This window comes from Lissotriton helveticus, chromosome 3_1 (genome assembly GCF_964261635.1).
Source record: "Lissotriton helveticus chromosome 3_1, aLisHel1.1, whole genome shotgun sequence".
NCBI classification, from domain to species: domain Eukaryota; kingdom Metazoa; phylum Chordata; class Amphibia; order Caudata; family Salamandridae; genus Lissotriton; species Lissotriton helveticus.
In genome coordinates, this window is record NC_136061.1 from 1,953,832,175 (window position 1) to 1,953,853,687 (window position 21,513).

The 21,513-nt window shown below is 46.4% G+C and overlaps 1 protein-coding gene across 4 annotated transcripts in view; it reads left to right on the forward strand.

Annotated features, from left to right (window-relative positions):
• The window catches only part of IQCH (IQ motif containing H), an 887,303-nt gene that overhangs the window by 13,925 nt on the left and 851,865 nt on the right, over positions 1 to 21,513 (forward strand). Inside the window, exon 1 of one of the 4 annotated variants that reach the window (XM_078683045.1) lies at positions 15,793 to 16,001. The exons of 2 other annotated variants lie outside the window; for them this stretch is intronic. In XM_078683045.1, the coding sequence (XP_078539171.1) occupies positions 15,849 to 16,001 (153 nt within the window). In that variant the 5' untranslated portion in view covers positions 15,793 to 15,848. Of the gene's footprint in view, positions 1 to 15,792; positions 16,002 to 16,133; positions 16,468 to 21,513 lie in introns of those variants that run through there. One more of the 4 variants, XM_078683048.1, reaches the window with a different exon arrangement.

Below are 21,513 nucleotides of genomic sequence, written 5' to 3' on the forward strand. Positions count from 1 at the left end.
TTTTGAAGTCAAGCCTACTAGACCGCACATTCTCTTTGATTACCATTAGTTTGCTGTACTGTCACTCTCTTTTTAGGTCAAGCCTAGAGTCAGCGCGCATGCGCTGCTGTGCGAGGCATGCTGTAATCCCTCTGTGGGATTTGAACACACCCAGCACAAGCCTCCGTTTTTTATAATAGTTGGTTGGTCCGCCTTAACTAATTCCATAGTTTTCATTCATGAATAGAGTGCATTTGGCCCGCATTATGGCTGTTTGTTACCGCCCTGCAGACTGCCCCTCCTACATGTATCCTTTGATATTTGTCTTATGTATTGTTTTAGTGTACTATTTTCCCTTTAATCCCTCTCCTTGCTGGCTCACAGCACTGCTTGCAGTTCTCTTAATCTTCCCATGCCTTCCCCCAACAACTCCCACCCCTTGCAGTTTGTTAATTTCAAGTGGAATTGTTCTGTTATCACGCCACGTCCAGCCCGTCGCTGCTTCTATGGTTCGGGCTAGGCTCACTATTGGATGTAGACATCAATCTTGTTCTCTCTACCACTAATTAGCCCGCAGTGTGAAATGGCTTTAGTTTCAAGGGCACTAAAAACTAAAGTTATCACGGTGAAGGAGAGATTGTAAACTAACCATTATCTCGCCTCTGCTTAGTGAAAAATAATTTGAATGCACAGTGACAGAAAAAGGGTTACAAGAACATTCTTATTATAAACTTCACCAAGTTGTTTAGGTTCCTGCTGTTATCATGCTTTGGGTCAAGCCAGGGTTGGTGCATGGCGGAGGCACAGCAGAGGACAGATGCTACAGCGCAAATGAAAATACATGTGAAGCTTTTGCACTGACATGTGCACAACAATAAATATGGTCAGTTGGGCGCAATGTTGCCTTAATCTGTGAAACTATGTGTACGTGTGAGAGACATTTGACCTCCGTTTCTAACAGATAAGCTGAAAGGTATGCTAACATCTGGTTTGGCTGCGTATGAAATGTTCAGAATAGATATAATTTGCATTTTTTGGCATTATGTAAGCTTTATTTAAGCTTAAACCATCTAAGGGTTTTGTTTCTCTTTGTACCTTCTTCGGATAAACGGTGTCCTTCCTTGTTCCCTTCGACACTAGTCTGATCCCTGCAGTACAGCCTTACTAGAAAGGTGCGGTCACAGCGCTCTCTCTGCTATTTACTCTGTGACCCTGGGCTCACAAGCTATGACTCTCGCAGCCTTGGACAGGAAGTAATAACTCTCATTCCCTCTCATTCTCTGTGCGCACTTCTCTCCGTCCTGTCCATCCCTCCCTCCCCTGCCTGCCAGCAGTAATACTTTTTAAAGTTCATGTTTTCAGCAACAACATGCTTTTGCTAAATTCCCACTAGTGTGCATTGCAGGACCTTAACAAACTAAAGTTTATGCTAAAGCAATATGTTAAAACATACACAACACAACGCACAAAGGTGCTGGAAATGTGAAAAGGGGGTTATTAAAATATTAAAAACTACACAAGGAAAACACAGTACTTTGCTACAGTCAAACATTTCTGTACAGGGCTTTAAGCACCGTCAGTGTCCCTTAGCCTTGAAAGTTGATATACTGAAAACACCACACAATTTATTATAACATAAGTATCTCTGTATTATTTTATTCCACACTAACGAGCTCTACATTCATTGGGTACATCAAACGCTCTCTTTTCTACTTCGACATATCTGTCCGCTTGGCTGACATAGACTTAAAAACATTGCCTATACACTGAGAAGGTCCCAAAGGTGAGACCTCTTTGTTATGCCAATGCTTGTTACTTCTTATTTGATGTCTTTCTGTCAGTCTTGTATTTGTCCATCGCATGGAGCATTGCCTCTTTACAGTGTGGTTGATTGCCTGCTTCTCATGTTTGCTTTCAGGGAGCTATTTTTTCTGTTTGGGTAAGCACTGCATGAGATTGCATATGTTGCCATCTCTCACTGGTGCAATTACCTCTTTCCTAAATTGTATTTGCTCATGTCTTCTGTCCACCCCCACCCTCTGTGTGGCTTCCCCCCACCCTCTGTGTTGCTTTCCCCCACCCTCTGTGTTTTCTCCCACCCTCACACTACTCTCTCGCTAGTTGCTTATTTTCACCACCCCTGTAATCGCCCCCTTTGCTTGCTCACCCATGGGCTTTACTCTGTTTCACTGTACTATTTAAAGCCTGTTTTTCTAAAGTAATTAAACAGTTACGCTACAAAACCTTCTAGTAGCTATGTTAAAGTGTACATGTAAATGAGGAGATAGACGAAATGAAAGCAGGGATCTTATAATGCCCAGCTACAGAGCCAGGAGCACCTTGCCCAGGACTCTTATAATGCCCAGCTACAGAGCCAGGTGTTTCTTGCCCACGTCTTTAAGTGGGCCGAATCCCTCCGGGTCTAAGACCCAGCAGTAATTAAAATCTGACCTTGAAATAGGTCCCTATCTGGCCCTGTGTTCATGTTCCTAGCTTCTCCGGAAACAACAGTGATCGATTTCCGAACAATGGCTATACTATACATAACTCAAAGTAATTCATGTCAGCAATGTAGTTCCTGTGTGCATTTCACGTTTTACTTAGTCTTGCATTCACTAAGAATGTTTGCTTTTCCCAGAATATTGTGTTACTGTTGTTATTTTTTCTGCGGCATATCACTCTTTGATAGTGTGTACAGTCACCTGAGACGCCTCTTTGTGTCTATCTGAGTTCAGGTTGTGGATGGGTGCTTATAACTGATCATGATTGAGAAGCTTGGAGTTGAGGCTGAAGACATTATAAATGTAAATTGTAAATTGATACTTGTATAGCGCATTACTCACCCGCAAGGGTCTCAAGGCGCTTGTACGAATACCGCTGTGGAACCCATCCTGGCTTTCCCTGTGAGGTGTCCACTCCTGGGCACCCCCAAGGTGGAGGCCAGGCATCCTTAGCGTTGTGGGGGCCGTAGTGGAGATTAAGCAAGCTATTGCCCAGAGTTGCAGAGTGGGACTCCATGATTGGAATAGGCACGAGGCGAGAATTATCAGGTCCGTGGAATTTTTTAGCCCAAGACCCGCCGAGGCGGGGAATTGAACCCTGGTCCCGGGCTAGACCTCTGCATCAGGGTCTGCCGCTCTAACCATTGAGCCACACTTCTCCATGTTAGTGAGTTTCACACACTAACTTTCGGTGTGTCATAAAGGTGTTCAGGATACATGCTCATCCACTTCCTGGCCTCTGCGAAAAGCGCACAGAGTGATGGTCAAGGGTGCCAATTGTAACTGTGATTGTATGCTACAGGGTATGAAAGAGGTACACAGCTGTCACAATACTGACGGGGCAAAAGTAATAGAATATGCAGTGCTTACAGGTGAGTGAGTGGGTGCGTTGTGTGTGTGGGGAGGGTGAAGTGGAGGAGATGCAAGGAAGTATGTTTAGGAGAGAGAAAAATGTTGCTGACGGGGAAATAGATATGCACATGTTCAGAAAGATGTGTGGAGAAAAAGTGCTTGTTTAACACATGGGGGACTGCAAAGGAAAGTGATGAGACATTTCGAAGACCACAAGCCCTTCCGCAGACATTAATAACATGTAATCCACAGTCTCTCTTTTTTTTTAGAATTGAACATTTTCAGTTGTAATTATACAAAACAAGTGTTGGTACTTAGTTATCTGATAATACTAACAAGCATTGGCAAAGTCTATTGGGAGGCTTGTTTAGGTGCATGTCCGTTATTGTGTGATATGTCTGCATGCCATAACAGAAATCCAGCATAGAGGCACCAAAATACTGGTTGGGTGGCATACTATGGAAAGAAACACATTTTAGTTTATATGTTTAAGCCACAGCCCTATTTGCACAGACCATGCCTCTTAGAAAAGATTCCCAGTAATACTTCTGAGGTCACTCCCCTTTCAGAGACCCCCCTCCCCCCAGTTTTTTTAATCACACTAAAAATTCGTGGTTTTCCAATATATTACTTAAGGTTTATTTCTGAGGTGACAGAAATAATATAACAAACACAATAAGATGAGAGAGGAGAGAGAAAAATGTTGCTGACGGGGAAATAGATATGCACATGTTCAGAAAGATGTGTGGAGAAAAAGTGCTTGTTTAACACATGGGGGACTGCAAAGGAAAGTGATGAGACATTTCGAAGACCACAAGCCCTTCCGCAGACATTAATAACATGTAATCCACAGTCTCTCTTTTTTTTAGAATTGAACATTTTCAATTGTAATTATACAAAACAAGTGTTGGTACTTAGTTATCTGATAATACTAACAAGCATTGGCAAAGTCTATTGGGAGGCTTGTTTAGGTGCATGTCCGATATTGTGTGATATGTCTGCATGCCATAACAGAAATCCAGCATAGAGGCACCAAAATACTGGTTGGGTGGCATACTATGGAAAGAAACACATTTTAGTTTATATGTTTAAGCCACAGCCCTATTTGCACAGACCATGCCTCTTAGAAAAGATTCCCAGTAATATTTCTGAGGTCACTCCCCATTCAGAGACCCCCCTTCCCCCAGTTTTTTTAATCACATTTAAATTCGTGGTTTTCCAATATATTACTTAAGGTTTATTTCTGAGGTGACAGAAATAATATAACAAAGACAATAAGATGATGGACGGAGTGCTGCAACTGTTCAGACACTCACCCTCAGTCACAGATCTGGGTTTAATCCATCATCATTTTTCTGCTCAACAATGCTATCAAATATATACTTAAGTAATACACAATCTGACCGTATCTAATGCAAACATTTGTTTCTATAAGTGTCCATTAAAAGGACTCACTCAAGAACCCAGCTGGTAACACCCTAACCTCACATAGCGCCAGGATACCCACACGATAGTGCTCTCCATGAATCCAGATAACGTAACATAACTTCTCAAACAAAATAAATCTTTATCACCATGATGCTTCAGGTGATTCTATCAATTAAAGCCTCTGTTGGCTCCCAAGCACCCATTGGATTTGGTGATAACCCAATTTCTCATATTTACATTTATTTCAAGTAGTAAGTACCCTGAGAAGGCTTTTTTTTCTTCAACTGTCTGTCCTTGTCCCCTGCTTCACAGCACATGAGACCCCTTTGCTTTCAGCTGGGGGGGTGCCTCAAGTTTGACAAGAAACTTTTGAGGACTGGTGTTTTTAGGTCGAGCCTACCAAATAACTCTGTCTGGTTGTAAAATGCCTATTGTGGGCTTACCAAGAACATACAGGGGCTTACAGCCCATCCATGCTTGCGATTGGTTGGATTTTTGCCACTCTCATTGGCTTGCTTCTTATTCAGTGGCTTTCTTTGTCACCATCTCTCTGATTGGCTGGCTTCTATCCCTTTACTGTTCATATTTCAGGAACCACTTTTTTCTTTTTACTTAAGCACTTCCTGAGAGTGCATTTGCTTTTCAGCTCTCTCCCTCCTGCATTTCTCCCCAGCGCTCTGGCTTACTGTCTCTTTTGTGTTGCAAGCCCGGTCTCTTGTGCGTTCCCCCACCAGACTCCCTGCTTCTCTCGTGCTCTGTGTGCTCTTTCCCTCATGTGCGGCAACCTTCCTCACTTATTCTCCATTGTACCCACCCGCTCTTCTATTGTTCCAACAAAACTCATCTTTTTTCCCTTTTTGGGAAGGGGGAGAGGAGTAGGCAGCAAGTTGCGGAAGGTACATTGCATTAAAAAACAAGCATTTGCAATGTAATAGGTCTCGCATTTGCGGGAGTTTAAGCTATTGGCCTTGTAAATGACAATGCCTTTTATTTATGTTTTGATAGTTAACATATAAATAAAAGGCATTGTCATGTACAATGCCAATAGCTTAAACTCTTGTAAATGCGTGACCTATTCAAAGAAACGTCCACATTTGTCCAGGGCTGCTTAGAAAGTGAAAGAGCTCATGGCTCATGAAAGCATGTCATGCCTGCAGTAGGAGAAAGGCATTTTCGAAAATAGTGCTTGCAGACTAAACTATCATTGGAATAGCCAATAGGTCTACCCGTGGGACCTTATAAGTGTTTACCCAGAGCTATTGCCAATGTTTTTAAGGTATGTTGTAGAGCAATGTAGCTGTTGTGTTCAATACTGTAAAGTTTGTGCGCTTTACATGAGCACTAGTTACGTTACAGAAGGACACTTTAATGAGCCTGTGCACGTCAAAAGGATTCTGGGAAAGTTTGCATGCGGTGGTCAGTTTTTATTATGTATAGGCATTACTAACATGTTAAACAGCAAATTAACATAATATACCAGTGCCAGCCTGGCAGTTCCTTCTGCTACAACACCGCCCCCACGCCCCCTCTCCACCTGAACAAACCTTACCTGGTGCATGCGCTGCACAAAATTCGGAGCGTTGTGTGCGCCTCCTCTCATGCTTGCAGAGCTCACACACAGCCACCCAAGCGTTGTGTGCGCCTCCTCTCGTGCTTGCAGAGCTCACACACAGCCACCCAAGCGTTGTGTGCGCCTCCTCTCGTGCTTGCAGAGCTCACACACAGCCACCCAAACGTTGTGTGTGCCTCCTCTCGTGCTTGCAGAGCTCACACACAGCCACCCAAACGTTGTGTGTGCCTCCTCTCGTGCTTGCAGAGCTCACACACAGCCACCCAAACGTTGTGTGTGCCTCCTCTCGTGCTTGCAGAGCTCACACACAGCCATCCAAGTGTTGTGTGCGCCTCCTCTCGTGCTTGCAGAGCTCACACACAGCCACCCAAACGTTGTGTGTGCCTCCTCTCGTGCTTGCAGAGCTCACACATAGCCACCCAAGCGTTGTGTGCCTCCTCTCGTGCTTGCAGAGCTCACACATAGCCACCCAAGCACTGTGTGCCTCCTCTCGTGCTTGCAGAGCTCACACACAGCCACCCAAACGTTGTGTGTGCCTCCTCTCGTGCTTGCAGAGCTCACACACAGCCACCCAAACGTTGTGTGTGCCTCCTCTCGTGCTTGCAGAGCTCACACATAGCCACCCAAGCGTTGTGTGCGCCTCCTCTCGTGCTTGCAGAGCTCACACACAGCCACCCAAACGTTGTGTGTGCCTCCTCTCGTGCTTGCAGAGCTCACACATAGCCACCCAAGCGTTGTGTGCCTCCTCTCGTGCTTGCAGAGCTCACACATAGCCACCCAAGTGTTGTGTGCCTCCTCTCGTGCTTGCAGAGCTCACACACAGCCATCCAAGTGTTGTGTGCGCCTCCTCTCGTACTTGCAGAGCTCACACGCAGCCATCCAAGCGCTGTGTGCACCTCCTCTCGTGCTTGGAAAGCTCACACGCACTATGGTATGTGTGACAAAGTGTGTTCGTTGCCGTGGCTGCCCACGAAGAGCTTCTGGGGATGTGGGCGGTGCTAACTTTTACTGGAGTAAATTAATTGCAAGTATGGTGTAGGTCCTTTTTTAGAGGTTATTTCCTGTGCATTTAATTTGTCGACCATATCAAAGGCATCTGCGTACAACTAGCCCTAAGTTGTCAAGCACGGCGGCATAACCCAGTGACTTAGCTTGAACCATTTAGACTACTAAATAACTCCACCTGAATGCTTATTTCTACGAGCACGTTCGTCACTTGTGAGTGCGGCTCTATTTGCCAGTGCAACCTGCGAGAAGTGCACAGGAATTCCCACGAGCAGCGGAGCACATTCAAGCCTTGCCCATCACAGAGCTGCTTGTACGTAGATTGGGGTAGTTGTTTGTCGACCAGCCACCACCCATTGCACCGTGGGTTGGGTCCTGTCTGTACTGACTCTGAAGGCAACAACTAAGCTAGACGGCTTCCTAAATATGTTTGCGGCAGTACCACCCTTCAATGCCTTTGATGTTACTTGGATGAGACTCGCTACAGTTCTTTCAGCTTCAACATGTCAGAACTGCAGCAATTTCAATATTCTATACAACGAAACCCTAGTTGTAGTTAATTTATTTTATGAAACTAACAACCATTGGCAAAGCCAATAGTCCTGGCTTGTTATGGGTGTAATGTTACTAGTTGTATTATATATCTGGGTACAAAAGGACCCCGGGTTGCTACCGAGCCACCCCGAGACGCACCCATGGACCCTTCAGCTGCCACTCCTGCAAGTACACCTGCAACCGGACCCACGCCACACCAACACCCACCAAGCCGAACGCCAGCAGCAACCACCTCAAGTGCATCCTGCTCAACACCCGCTCCGTCCACAGACACGCCGTCGAGCTCTGGAACCTGCTCGACACCACAGCCCCAGACGTCGCCTTCCTCACGGAAACCTGGATGAACGCCTCCTCAGCGCCCGACATCGCCATCGCCATCCCGGAAGGCTACAAGATCATCCGGAGGGACCGCGTCAACCAGACCGGAGGAGGCATCGCCATCATCCACAGAAACACCATCCGCATCACGACCGACACCGACGATACCCCCGCACCCGCCGAACACCTGCACTTCCAGATCCACGTCGACCCCAAGACCACCCTCAGAGGAACCCTCATCTACAGACCCCCGGAACCACGCACACAATTCAGCGAAGACATCGCCGACTTCATCAGCCCACACGCCCTCCTCTCCGCCGACTACATCCTCCTCGGGGACCTCAACTTCCACTTGGAGAACAACAACGACCGCAACACTACCACCCTGCTGGACAACCTCGCCACCCTCGGTCTCAAGCAGCTGGTGACCACCCCTACCCACTACGCCGGACACACACTCGACCCCGTCTTCTACTCCAGCAAAGACATCACCTTCAGCCACGCCACCGGACTCCACTGGACGGACCACAGCTGTGTCCACTTCAGCTACAGAAAGAACACGATCCACCACCACCAGCAACAGGTTCCCCGCAGAAGCTGGAACAAGATCACTGCAGACCAGCTCGCTACTTCCCTGAGCAAGAACCCGCCCACCAGCACAACGAACCCCAGCCAAGCGGCCACCAACCTCACGAAATAGATCAGCGACTGCGCAGACGACCTCGCCCCTCTGAAGACCCCGCCGAACAGACCCAGCAGCAAGAAAGCCCCATGGTTTAACGACGAACTCAAGAGGTCCAAGAAGAACTGCAGAGCACTCGAGAAAACCTGGCGCAGAGACCCAACACCGGACAACATGACTGCCCTCAAGCTCGCCACCCGAAAACACCACCAACTGATCCACGCCACCAAGAAAACCGCATTCAAGGAACGACTGGATAACAACGCACACAACAGCAAGGAACTCTTCAACATTGTAAAAGAGCTCTCCAACCCCAACGCCGGAAACAACGACATCACCCCCTCGCAGGACCTCTGCAACTCCCTCGCCTCCTACTTCCACAACAAGATCGCGGACATACACAACAGCTTCAGCACTCAACCGACGCAAGCCACGACCGTACCACCGCCCCCCACATCCACCCTCCGCGCCTGGACCCCGATCAGCACCGAAGACACCGTCCGCACGATGAACTCCATCCACTCCGGATCCCCGACAGACCCCTGCCCTCACCACGTCTTCAACAAGGCCGACGCTGTCATCGCACCCCACCTGCGGGACATCATCAACACCTCCTTCGACACCGCCACCTTCCCGGAGAGCTGGAAGCACGCCGAACTCAGCGCTCTACTTAAGAAACCATCAGCCGACCCCACCGACCTCAAGAACTACCGCCCCATCTCGCTGCTCCCATTTCCGGCAAAAGTCATCGAGAAGACCGTCAACAAGCAACTGTCCGCCTTCCTCGAGACGAACGATTCCCTCGACCTCTCGCAGTCTGGCTTCCGGGCCAACCACAGCACCGAGACCGCCCTGATCGCAGCTACCGATGACATCCGAGCCCTGCTCGACAACGGAGAAACAGCGGCCCTCATCCTCCTGGACCTCTCCGCGGCCTTCGACACTGTCTGCCACCGTACCCTAGTACAGCGCCTGAGCAACGTCGGAATCCAGGAGAAGGCACTGGAGTGGATCATCTCCTTCCTCGCCGGAAGGACACAGAGAGTCCGCCTCCCCCCGTTCAGATCAGAGGCCACCGAAGTCATCTGCGGCGTTCCTCAAGGCTCCTCGCTCAGCCCAACACTCTTCAACGTCTACATGAGCCCCCTCGCAGCCATCGCACGCCAGCACAACCTCAACTTCATCTCCTACGCCGACGACACCCAGCTGATCCTCTCCCTCACCAACGACCCCGCCACCGCCAGTGCCAACCTGCATGAAGGGATGACAGAAGTAGCCAAATGGATGTCGAACAGCCGCCTGAAACTGAACTCGGACAAGACGGAAGTCCTCATCCTGGGATCATCACCCTCCGCCTGGGACGACTCCTGGTGGCCCCCCGCCCTGGGCAGCGCACCCAAACCCACAGACCACGCACGCAACCTGGGCTTCATCCTGGACTCCTCCCTCTCCATGACTAGACAAGTCAACGCCGTCTCCTCGTCATGCTTCAACATCCTTCGCATGCTACGTAAGATCTTCCGATGGATCCCCACCAAGACCAGGAAGATGGTCACCCAGGCCCTCGTCACCAGCCGTCTAGACTACGGCAACTCCCTCTACGCCGGAACCTCCGCCAAACTCCAGAAGAGACTCCAGCGGATCCAGAACACCTCAGCACGACTCATCCTGGACATCCCCCGCCGCAGCCACATTTCCCGACACCTGAGAAACCTGCACTGGCTCCCGGTCAACAAGAGAATCACCTTCCGGCTCCTCACCCACGCACACAAAGCCCTACACAACCAAGGCCCAGGATACCTCAACAGCCGCCTCAACTTCTACGCTCCCAAACGCCAGCTTCGATCGACCAGCCACGCCCTCGCCGCCGTCCCCCGCATCCGAAGAGCCACCACAGGAGGACGGTCCTTCTCCTACCTGGCAGCCAAAACTTGGAACTCCCTTCCGACCCACCTCCGCCTGACCCAGGACCACCTCGCCTTCAGGAAGCAGCTCAAGACCTGGCTGTTCGAGCAGTAGCGGACCCCCTCCCCCCAGCGCCTTGAGACCCTCCGGGTGAGTAGTGCGCTATATAAATGCTTTGATTGATTGATTGATGTGAGAAGCCGAAAATTACCACTCGTGCAGCACGCTATGTTAAGCTCAGAGTTTTAGTTCCCGTTTTTCAAGCCACACCCTAATTACATCGGCCACGCCCATTTGAGAGCCCCCCCCCTTTAGTTTTTCATCCCACTTAAAGCCCTGGGTGCTATCCAAGTCCTGCTACATACATACACGCTTCTTGACCCCCATGCTGTGGCAACATGCCCACTGAAGAAGTCAGGGAGTGATTACTAAGCATAACAGCAGGTTAAGGCATCACAGTCTCGTTGATCGAGAGGAGGAAGGCGATGCGTCCGACTGTCACTGACAGAGAATGCCGAGCACTCCCCTAACCCCACATCCGGTTGAGCAACAATGCCTCGGCACGAGGCTCCGGACACCAGAACACTGCAGCCGAGGGGGGGTGCCAGAGGCGCAACAACTGACTCACAGCTCCCTGTCAAAGGAAGGCAGCTGCGAAACCCCGGGCGGACCGAGAACAGACATGCTGTTATCGGTGTAGTCATGGCTACATGTCTTTGCAAACTCAAGCCCCAGTTTTTGGTAAATGCAAACTATGGAAGAAGTGTCATGTTTCATGCAAAACGTATTGTTGGGGAGTGCTACTGGCCATGAAAATATTAACTTAAAAAAATATTGGGTAAAAAAGCATTAGCATTGTTTTTTAATCTCTAAAATTACATATTTCTGCATTGGAAGCCGCAAGGGAGGTTTAGAATAAGGCTGTGGAAGTACGCCGCCATGCGCGCGGGCGTACACATCTCTTGTCCATATGCCTGGACAACATGCGCGCGCGTGCACAAAGCTTAGTTGCCATGACCATGGAAAGCTTGGCACAGGATGATGTCGGACTGTCCACAGTCCGTACGTACACGCGCATGTTGTCTGCTATGGACAAATGGCAAGAGCAGCCATGTTTGTCCATGCAGACGCGTGCAGGAAAACCCTCGACAAAATCGATTCCAAAAGGTACTCGCAATAGCGAGAGCAGAGCAGTGGCGGCTGGTGACATTTGAAATAGGTGGGGCTTAACATTTGTGCTGGAGCACACTGACGCGAGCGAGCGAAGCGAGCGAGCGCCAAACAACCTAAGGAGGGTTCGGGGGGATTTCCCCCCGAGAAAATTTTGAAAAATGTGTGGGCAAATGGTGCATTTTCAAGTAAATTTGAGAACACACACACTTTATTCTTCACAGTCAAAAACGAGGTGAGGTTTGGCCTAAACTAATTAATAATTAGTCTAAGCCAATGCTCACCTCCTTTTTGACTGTGAAAAGTAAAGTGTATGTGGTTATGTAGATAGTTAAGTACATACATCCCATCCTAGTCAGCCTAGTCTGACCATTTACCTCTACCTGCCCAGCACTCTAAAGACTCCTTCCCTTTCTTTACCTGGGCCTCCATTAAGCTTACCTAACCCTTAAATTCTCTTTTTTCAAATGGCATAATATGTATGTCATTAAAAAATACTATACTGTGTGGTAAAATACTGCCAGGTAAAGTACCAAAATGGGTCTTGGTGGTTCTTTCCTATGTGTTGCTTTCCTGTGTGGTAATGCCTTGTGGCATAAAGATTGCATAGCCTCCCTCCTCGTCTCCATCCTGTGAACTCCTCCCTCTGCCACCACCTTTGTGAAGAGCTCCTTGTCTTTAGCTAGACTCGCAAACATCAAATTCACCACTGATAGCTGTTGTGCACTTATTAGAAAAAAGCATAACTCTCTATAAAGGCATTAAGGCATACATCTTCCTCCACGTCATTGCTGGTCAACTCAGAACATGAATGGGATACCATAAGAAATATCCTGGAATCCAGCTGACCCCCATGCCCCCTGGTCTCGCGCTATGTTCCTGGACCTGACCATCTGTCGTCGAGTGACATTGATGTAAGATGCTTCCACTGGTGCATAAAACCCCTATTGCGCCTTGTCTATCGCTTCTGAGCCCACTCGATTATGTCTTCACTTATAAGGACCCATCACCATGGAAAAGCTGCTCTGGACCTGAAATAACTGGCTGGAGCTATCATTCCACTGACATCAAATCAATACTTAAAGGCGTGTGAAGTTTTCTTCTGCTGGTCTGCTGATAACTAGGCATAGTTTGCAACACAAACCTTTTGCCTCTCGAGATTCGAGTGAAAATACACAAATAAGTCATGTGTGAGGTGTACACATTGATCCCAATTCCAAAACGATAGCTAAAGAGGTTGGAAAGTTGCTGCAGTGATGCGCACCTAACTTAAAGTTCACAGGTTCCAGTGAGAGCGCGCGCTGTAGCCTGAAGGATCCGTCCTGTTAGGTATTTGAGAAATCACAAAATGAACTCCTTGGTGGGGAAGAAAGCTTTACAAAACAAGTCTATTATCATCAGCAATCCTAACGTGCTAAATATGGCATGGTCCTGCATAATGCATATAACAAAAAAAAACTGTGTACAGAAACAAAAAGAATGAGATGATTTGGCGGGGTCCACAAGCCACCACTCAAACACTAGAATAATGCAAACCCAGTATTCATTTATATATTCATCCCAATAGCTAATCATCATTCAAGAATAGAAACATTAACATACAATTTCATTAGTACTCCCCAGTGTTATTGTTCTATCTATCTGGTTGAGAGGCTGCCTGTACTTTGTTTGAATAAGCCAATTATGGCTGCCGCACGCCCTCTAAAGGTATGACATGTTGCAGTAACAGATGGTTATATGCTACAAAGCAGCCTGCTTTGAAATACAATGCCTAACCACCCAACTCTTTCTAAAACATGGATTTTTTTGACATTTCAAAGCCAAGCCTGCAATTCCAAGGTACTTTGCGAACCTCATTGTTAATCATTATTTTCTTCAGGAGGCTTCCCTGCAATGACATTCCAGTGCTCTCCCAGAGAAGCAAAAACTTTCCATGCACCTCAGATAAATCCAGGTACGCTGGAACGATATGACTGAAAGCACATTTAAATGTGTGAATGTCATTTTTGTATTTACTGTTTAGTGCAGTTTCACTATGCAGTACTCTACGTGCTATGCACTGTGTATGGTTGTAGGTTTAAAGGCACTCTCGTTGGTGTCTGGAAACTGCTTGTTGAGGGGGGGGGGGGGTCCCCTGTGTCACAAATGATAGGATAATACGTGTGTCAGTCGGAGATGCTTTGCTCTGACCTTTCTTGAAATCTGCCCTGCACCAGAAGCTCAAGCTGAGCGCCGCACAGGCTTTTGGGCATGTTCCTGTACATCAAATGTTTTAGTAATTTCACTATTAAAACAATGCCACGAGCAGAGTCTGTAGGGACCTTGGAGGGCATGCTCACACTGTAGGAATGCCCATTTGTGGTAGAAAGATAGACACACGCCGCATATTGCAGGTCTGTGCTGAGCACGTGTTGTTCAGCTACCGGAAAAGGGCAGTTGTGAATTTGTGTCTTAAAATTTCCGGTAGTTCTGTGTAGATGTGTCAGCAAAGTGGAAAGTGCATTGGTAATGCAGCCAGCAGAATTTGCTTCATATTGAAGTGTGTGTCGTTCTCTTCCCTGGCATTGTTCCTGTCTCCTCACTGCTATTTAGTGTCGTGCTATCCAGCACCTGTGAGAATACTAAGGAAATGCCGTTTACATGTATACAATTTGGACGCACATGCGCTCTACAAAGCACTTAGCATACACTCATCCGTCTGCCCCATTGCATAATTGCAGTTCCTTACCTTGTAAACTGCCTGCCTAGCTGCGCTGCCGACTCCTTCCCATATGGGGTCTTGCTCACAAGCTGCCAGCGATGCAGTAAATCATTCTTATTTCCGACTGTGTGAACACTACCGAAATAAACAAAAAACGCATTTAAGTCATCTCTTTCTGCTGCCCTGCAAGGCCTCCCAGATGCAGAGCTGTACGAGGCGCCTTGACTTGATCAGATGCAGAATGAATGACTTCTAATCTAGGCCAAATCAAACGAAATGCACAGAACAGTTTTTTCTCTGAAATGCTGGCTGGAGTGAGAAATGGCTTGCTTTCTCCTTGGCACTTTCTTTAGCGCCGATTGGACTCCAGCATTTTGCGCTTGTGTTTTGTGCTCCTTTTTGCCGCGTGTTTAATGTTTTATGAAAAGAATAACTTTATTTTTACTGAAAGACAGACATCTGTGTGCACGTAAGAATTAATCTTATGTCCTTCTGTGCAACCATGAACGAGCTGCACGCCTCTGCCTAATCAATCATGCCAGGCCCCATTTGAGCAATTCATTGAGCAATTCATTGGGGGGCACTAAGGACTCATGCTGAGGTGAGGTGTAGTAATGCAGCCCTCCGTGATAGCACAGTATATGGTGGTTGCTGTGACCTCAGTCCCGGCCCCCGGGGCACAATTTTAGACAGGAGGCAGCATTATCATGTAAGTGCCAGAGCGCGCGAGCGGTAGCAAGGAGGGGGGAGTTGTGTGTCTATGAGCACGCACGCGCAATATGCACTTGTAGGTTACAAGGCCCACGGTCTTGAGGAAAGTGGCTAATAGCTTTTACACAACATTAGACTACAAGTAAATTACCGCGCATTCCGACTCTTATTCTCTTCCAAGGCCACAATGAATAAGCTCGTGCAGGAAGCGAAGCTGTCTCACTCTCAGTCACACAACAAGTCGTGTCTGCGCAGACTCGATTCCTGGTCTGCCTCTTTCTGCTGCCACACCTTTTCCAATTCGTCAGAGAGTATGGTCCCACCCACACCCTGCAACGAATTAGGGGAGGGAGGGGTGACAATGCCCTCACTCCCTGATTGACGTGGAAGCTTGGCAAAACCGGGCTTGTTTTGAAAACGCCCGGGGCCAAGTTTACCCAAACGTCATCAGGGGGTGGAGACTGGGCCGGAATGCTAGATCTTTGCCGAGCTGATGACCTCACAGGTCTCAGGGCGGAGACATCATCAGCCGGCAAATACCCACCTACCCAGGGCCAGGGGAGCAAGCAGTTAAAAGGCTGTCATGTGTCCGCATTGTGGAGCACAGCAACAACGCCGATGTCCGTGAGTAGGGCAGACAGTGCCCTCATTCTAGGAACTTAAATGGAAAATAGTTTTTAATGACAAAACATTTTTTAACCATTGCTATGATTGCTTCATTTGTCTGTAAAAGTAAGGGGGGCGGAGCCCCGACGCCCGTGCACAGAAACCGCCACTGGAGCAGAGCATCCGCTGCTTTCGCCAGGCGAGACCTGAAAAGACTCGCTGTGTAACTACCAAAGTAAAAGCGCCAGTTCTCAAGGGAGGTAACAAATGAAGACAAGGCGGTACTAAGGAGGGACTAACAAGCCTATTTAAGAAACAGAAGCCAGGGTTTACAAAGCACAAAGACACAAGCCAATGTCAAATATGGGCAGAGAGTGGGTGAGGCTTCTATTACGTACTCCAATACAGCCTGGCTTGCAGAGCAGTGCATGTGCTGCCCAGGATCGACCAAATAAATGTGCATTTGTGCTCATAGGTTCCAAAGGTAAGACGTATTGGCTTAGCCAATACTTGTTTCAGTTTGAATGCCGATTTACCAATGTGATTTCTTTAAGTAGTCTCTTTGGCTGTTTAACTTTGAGATTAGTCTCTATAAGTTCAGCACTCTAAAAAGCTGTTTCGTTATTTTTAAGTAGTTTAGATTTTGAAACGGAAACTATCCCTTTACTCACAGGCGTAATTATTTAGAATTACATTTTTCTATGTCAGAGATATGTCTTTTCTAAGTGCTGCATATTTTAGGGTTATTTTATCATTCCCAAATGTTTACCATTCCAAAGAAGTAAGTTTTCAATTAAATTGATCCTTCATTGCCAACAATGAAGTAACCTGATTTTTTTCATAGGGGTTTGTTGCCAGGTCATAGTACTATAAACAAGCCACTTTTCCTTAACTCAGTTTTACTCGCCTATGGACTTCAAATATATGAAACACGGTGTTGTGTGTACAGTGATTTAAACCTGGAATCTGTAGGGTTTACACATAATTTTGAAACAGGATCATGCTAACTATGTGTGCGGGCGACTGTGAATGAATAAAGGGAGTTACACTGTGGATTCTTTTATCTTCTGTTATGTTAATCGCTTTTGTACTGTGCTATCGACAAATGTTCTCAGCTCATTCTCTTCCTGGATGCTCTTTTAGTGCATACATTGAAAGGCCATAAGTCGATTGTGTCTGTTGGTGTTTGGTTGTGTGAGGTTGTAAAGAGTTTGTTCATTAATTAGAGCTGGTTTGTGTAGGTTATTGTGGAAATAAATCGCGTTTTTGCTGTAGTGTCGTGGGTGCCCTTTAGGTACAACATAAAGTTGTTTCAAATGCACATATTTATAGCGTCACAGCCTGTATGTTGAAGGAGTCCTCTGAGTGGGTACCCACAGAAATGGACCTTGAATTTCAAAGAAAGCTGCAACTATTTATGGCCTTTCGCCGACGTTCATGCTGCCACTGGCCTGTTTGCTAGGGTCCAGGTAGTCTCTGTTAGAATTTCGGCTTGAAAACAAAAAAGTTTTCCCTCCACTCTGAACTTGTAAGTTTCACTGGGGGCCAAACAAGGTGCCTCAACTCACACTCCTGGGAAGTCAGTTTTTTTATGTACTGCGGTTCATGTCTTTTCATTGTCTACTCAGGTCTGTGAATAGGTGGATTTTGGAACCTCCAACCACCAACTCTTCTGTCTGCTGTGGGCTGATTGAATCCACCAGAACCATGCCAGCCTTTTAAGAGTATATTCAGAGGGGCGCTAGTTAGCAGCTTGACAGCGTTAACTACCAGCTCGGGTTCTTATCCTGCTCCGCTGAGAAGCACATCTTTAAGAAAGTGCAATTTCATTACAAGGGCCTTCTCTGTGGTCGAAGCTGAGAGTTCCAAAATTCTCAGCCACTCTGCCCTTGCTCTGACTTTTAATTGATCCATTTGGTATCAAACGGCTTGTTCCTCTGCATTCTCTGCCTTCTTTCATTTATTGATCTCTCCACTTCAGCTACTTCAGCATCTAGATGCCACACTGCTTGCTCTGTCATAGAAGACACCTTTGTCTCCGTATGTTTTGTTGCTTTTTATGTGTCTGCAGCATGGCCTGACAGAGGTTTGGACTGTCCCAGTCTGAGTGGGCCAGCCCAATGACCATTTGATTTGAGAGAGAAAAATCTCCCTTGAGGTCTCTATTTCAATTTCTTTAGGTGGCATGTTAGGGGTTTTGGAATTTAACTCTTGCTTGTCTTCTTTCAAAAAAACATAGAAACCTCCCAATCTTCAGAGTCCATGAGGGGTGGGATGGGTAAATCAGAATTAATTGGGACCCAGTCTGTGTTCCCCAGTGGTCTCCATGCTACTATTTTCTTATGTGTCCGTCATGCCAACATTGCCCAGGACAAGGAAAGAAGCTTTCAGGTGCTGGTTCTCCCTGATTGCACATTATTCTCCAGGCCCCCGAGTGGATGTCTCGGGTACATTTGCTTATACCTACACGATACCCAGGCATGATGTATGAGGCCTAAGGCCTGGGTTGGGTGCTGCATTGTGTCAGTCCACGGGACGAAAGCAAATTTGATCCAAATGATCATAGACTCCCAGGCACAAAATCACTGCCTTATTGTCCCAAGGACCCTTCTCAGATCCTCAATGCACCCGTCGCAGCAAGAAGCAGCCGGGAAGCTGGAGAACAGTGTGTTGACAAAGCTCCATGTATCAGCGGCCATCCTGGACCCCATAGAGGGATGTATGACGTTACAACGCATGCTATTACCACGCATGCTGTTACAACGCAAGTATTACAACGAAAACCATTACACCGCATTACACTTGGGGGTGCTGGATAGTGAATAGTTTAATTTACTATTCCAACTCCAGTCCCCGTGGACACTAGGGAAGGTGTTGGATAGTAAATTAAAACTATTCCTTATCCTAGAGCGCCCCCCAGTGTAATGCGTTGTAATGGTTTTCGTTGTAATACATGCGTTGTAACAGCACTGCGTGGTAAAAGTTGTGTTGTAAAGGTTGCATACCCCATGGAGCATCACCTCCTCTAACATCTATACTTTGAATCCAAAATACACATTGTCATGGCCTGCCTGTGTCTGTCTCCTTAAACTTTGCTAGAGCTATACTTAGGGCACTGTATTGCCTCAAACCACAGCGAGATAATCTGGAAATATGAACATTTTAACCAATTTCAGTTATGGTTTTCCCTTTGACAAATCGACTTAATTTGACATTGAAGGGAATTATCTGAAAATTTCATATTGAAGGAAGTTAGCTAGTAAATGGGTATGACGTTATTTATGCACACTAAAAAATAAATAAGTCCTCCAGGGTTTTTATTCATCTACTAGCTGTACCCTGCTACGCTTTGCTGTGGCTCAGTCTGGTTAAATAGAAGAGAAAGAAAAGAGTAAGCGCACGTTTCTAATATGTTTAATTTCACAATGCTTGTGGGCACACCGTATGTTTTTGTGACTATTGTCACGTGTATATATAAACATGCGCTAATGTTGCAAAGTGAACCAACTCCTCCCCACACCCTCCACCCACTTCCCGGTATGCCATCCTGACACCAACTGTTCATCCTAATATATGGAGACTATTGTCTCTATGCGTCCTTTCTTAATGTTACAAAGTGAACTAACTCCTCCCCCCTCCCTCCACCCACTTCTCGGTCTGTCATCCTGACACCAACTGTCCAACCTAATATATGTAGACTATTGTCTCTATGCGTCCCTTGTAGTTGTTGCGCAGCAACGAAATCGATAGGGTCTGTTGGCCGTTCGATTAAAAACACGCGCGTATTGGACACACGCGTATTCGAATCCAACATTATGTATATTTAAACACGCGCTTAATCGAATCCAACGTTGTCAAAATTTCAAATAATCGGTGAATAACTTTCGGAGATGTAAGATTTTGAACAAACGAACATTGACATTTTTATGTGTCTGTTCGGGCTTTCGATTAAAAACACGCGTGTATTTGACACGCGCGTATTGGAATCCAACGTTGTGTATATAAAAACACGCCCCTATTCGAATCCAATGTTGTGTCAAAATTTTAAAGCAATCGGTGAAGAACTTTCGGAGATTTGCGATTTTGAACAAACAAACATTTACATTTTTATTTATATAGAAGATACTATTAAACCGAACCTGGCTCTTGTACAACGAAGAGTCAACACTGAGGTGATGCCAAGTTTGTGCTGTGGATGCTTTTCTCTTGTGGTTACCAAGCCCTATCAGCAGCACATATAGTAATCGTTTGTTTTGATGTTCAGGGACCAGCAGCTCAAGATGGATGTGTTTCGAATCTGTAAAAGGGAAAGAGATCGCCCCTGACACTGACAAATATTTCAAATACTTTCAGTACAAAATGTTTCAATAATGGTGAAACCGTAGGAGGTAGTGTATTTTGAAATATGTTCAGATCCGTATATACATGATTTTGCTATCCTACAGTTCACAAGAAACAACTTTGTGACTTTTTTTGGAACATCTGTCTTCTGGTAAAATTTTACCTGTCACCCATAATCGAAGATGAATATTTTTTTTAATTCAGTTTATTGGAATTGTCAACATTTTCGAAGCCTCAATTTTACTTGAATAACTGCACAACATTGATAATCTTGCACATACATCATAACATTAGTGACCGATCACAGTCTTAACTTGAAGGGAGGTAACAGGGGTAAAAGTACTGTATTGCTCCAGGTCCATCCCACCTCATTGCCATAGCTAACGTGGTTTCATCAGACTGGAGTTGGTTCCAAGTAAACCTAGCACCAAGGCATCCATGGGTACTCAAGCACTTTAGAAACATTTTTTTTAACATAAACCTGATCTTATTATTTTGAATAGTTTCCCCAAGGGATCCCATAACATTATGTGTTTCTTCCAATTTGTCAAGGATTGTGGCCTAGTATCTGTGGATGACGGGCCAGTCCTATATTACATGTACCAAGCTGCCCCTTGATGGCCCACATCAAAGAAAGTCCGGCCCACTACCTTTCTGCATCTTCTCTAGTCTGTTAGGGGTATAATGCATCCTGTAATCGGGCATGAAATCACCAGTTGTCTAGCTGCCATCTTGGCCTCAACCCTGTCCTCTTCATGTAGTGCTCCCAAGTTCGACTCCCTCCTCTTTTGCAATATTACCATATGATCCTGAACATTGATGAACAGGGTTTTGTACTGATGGGAAATGTCCTTCTCCTCAATTTCTCCAAAGGTTTGTATGGTTTCCAACAGGTAATACATTCTGCAATAGGGTCTAAGCGCCCCCTGTAGGTCTTTAATTGTAAATAGAAGAAAAATGGGGGCCTATGCAGTTCATATTCCTCAATCAATTGTTCAAAGGATAGCATGTGGGTTTGGGCACAGAAACCGCCCAACTTCGAGATTCCCGCCCTGTCCTATTTCTTTAAACCTTGTAGTTGAGATGTTTTCCTTAGCCACGAACCATGCCATAAATATCTTTCTTTACTTAATGACTTGCTCTACCCCAACAATTTCAAAGCCATATTTCAACAGTCTATGGGTATTGC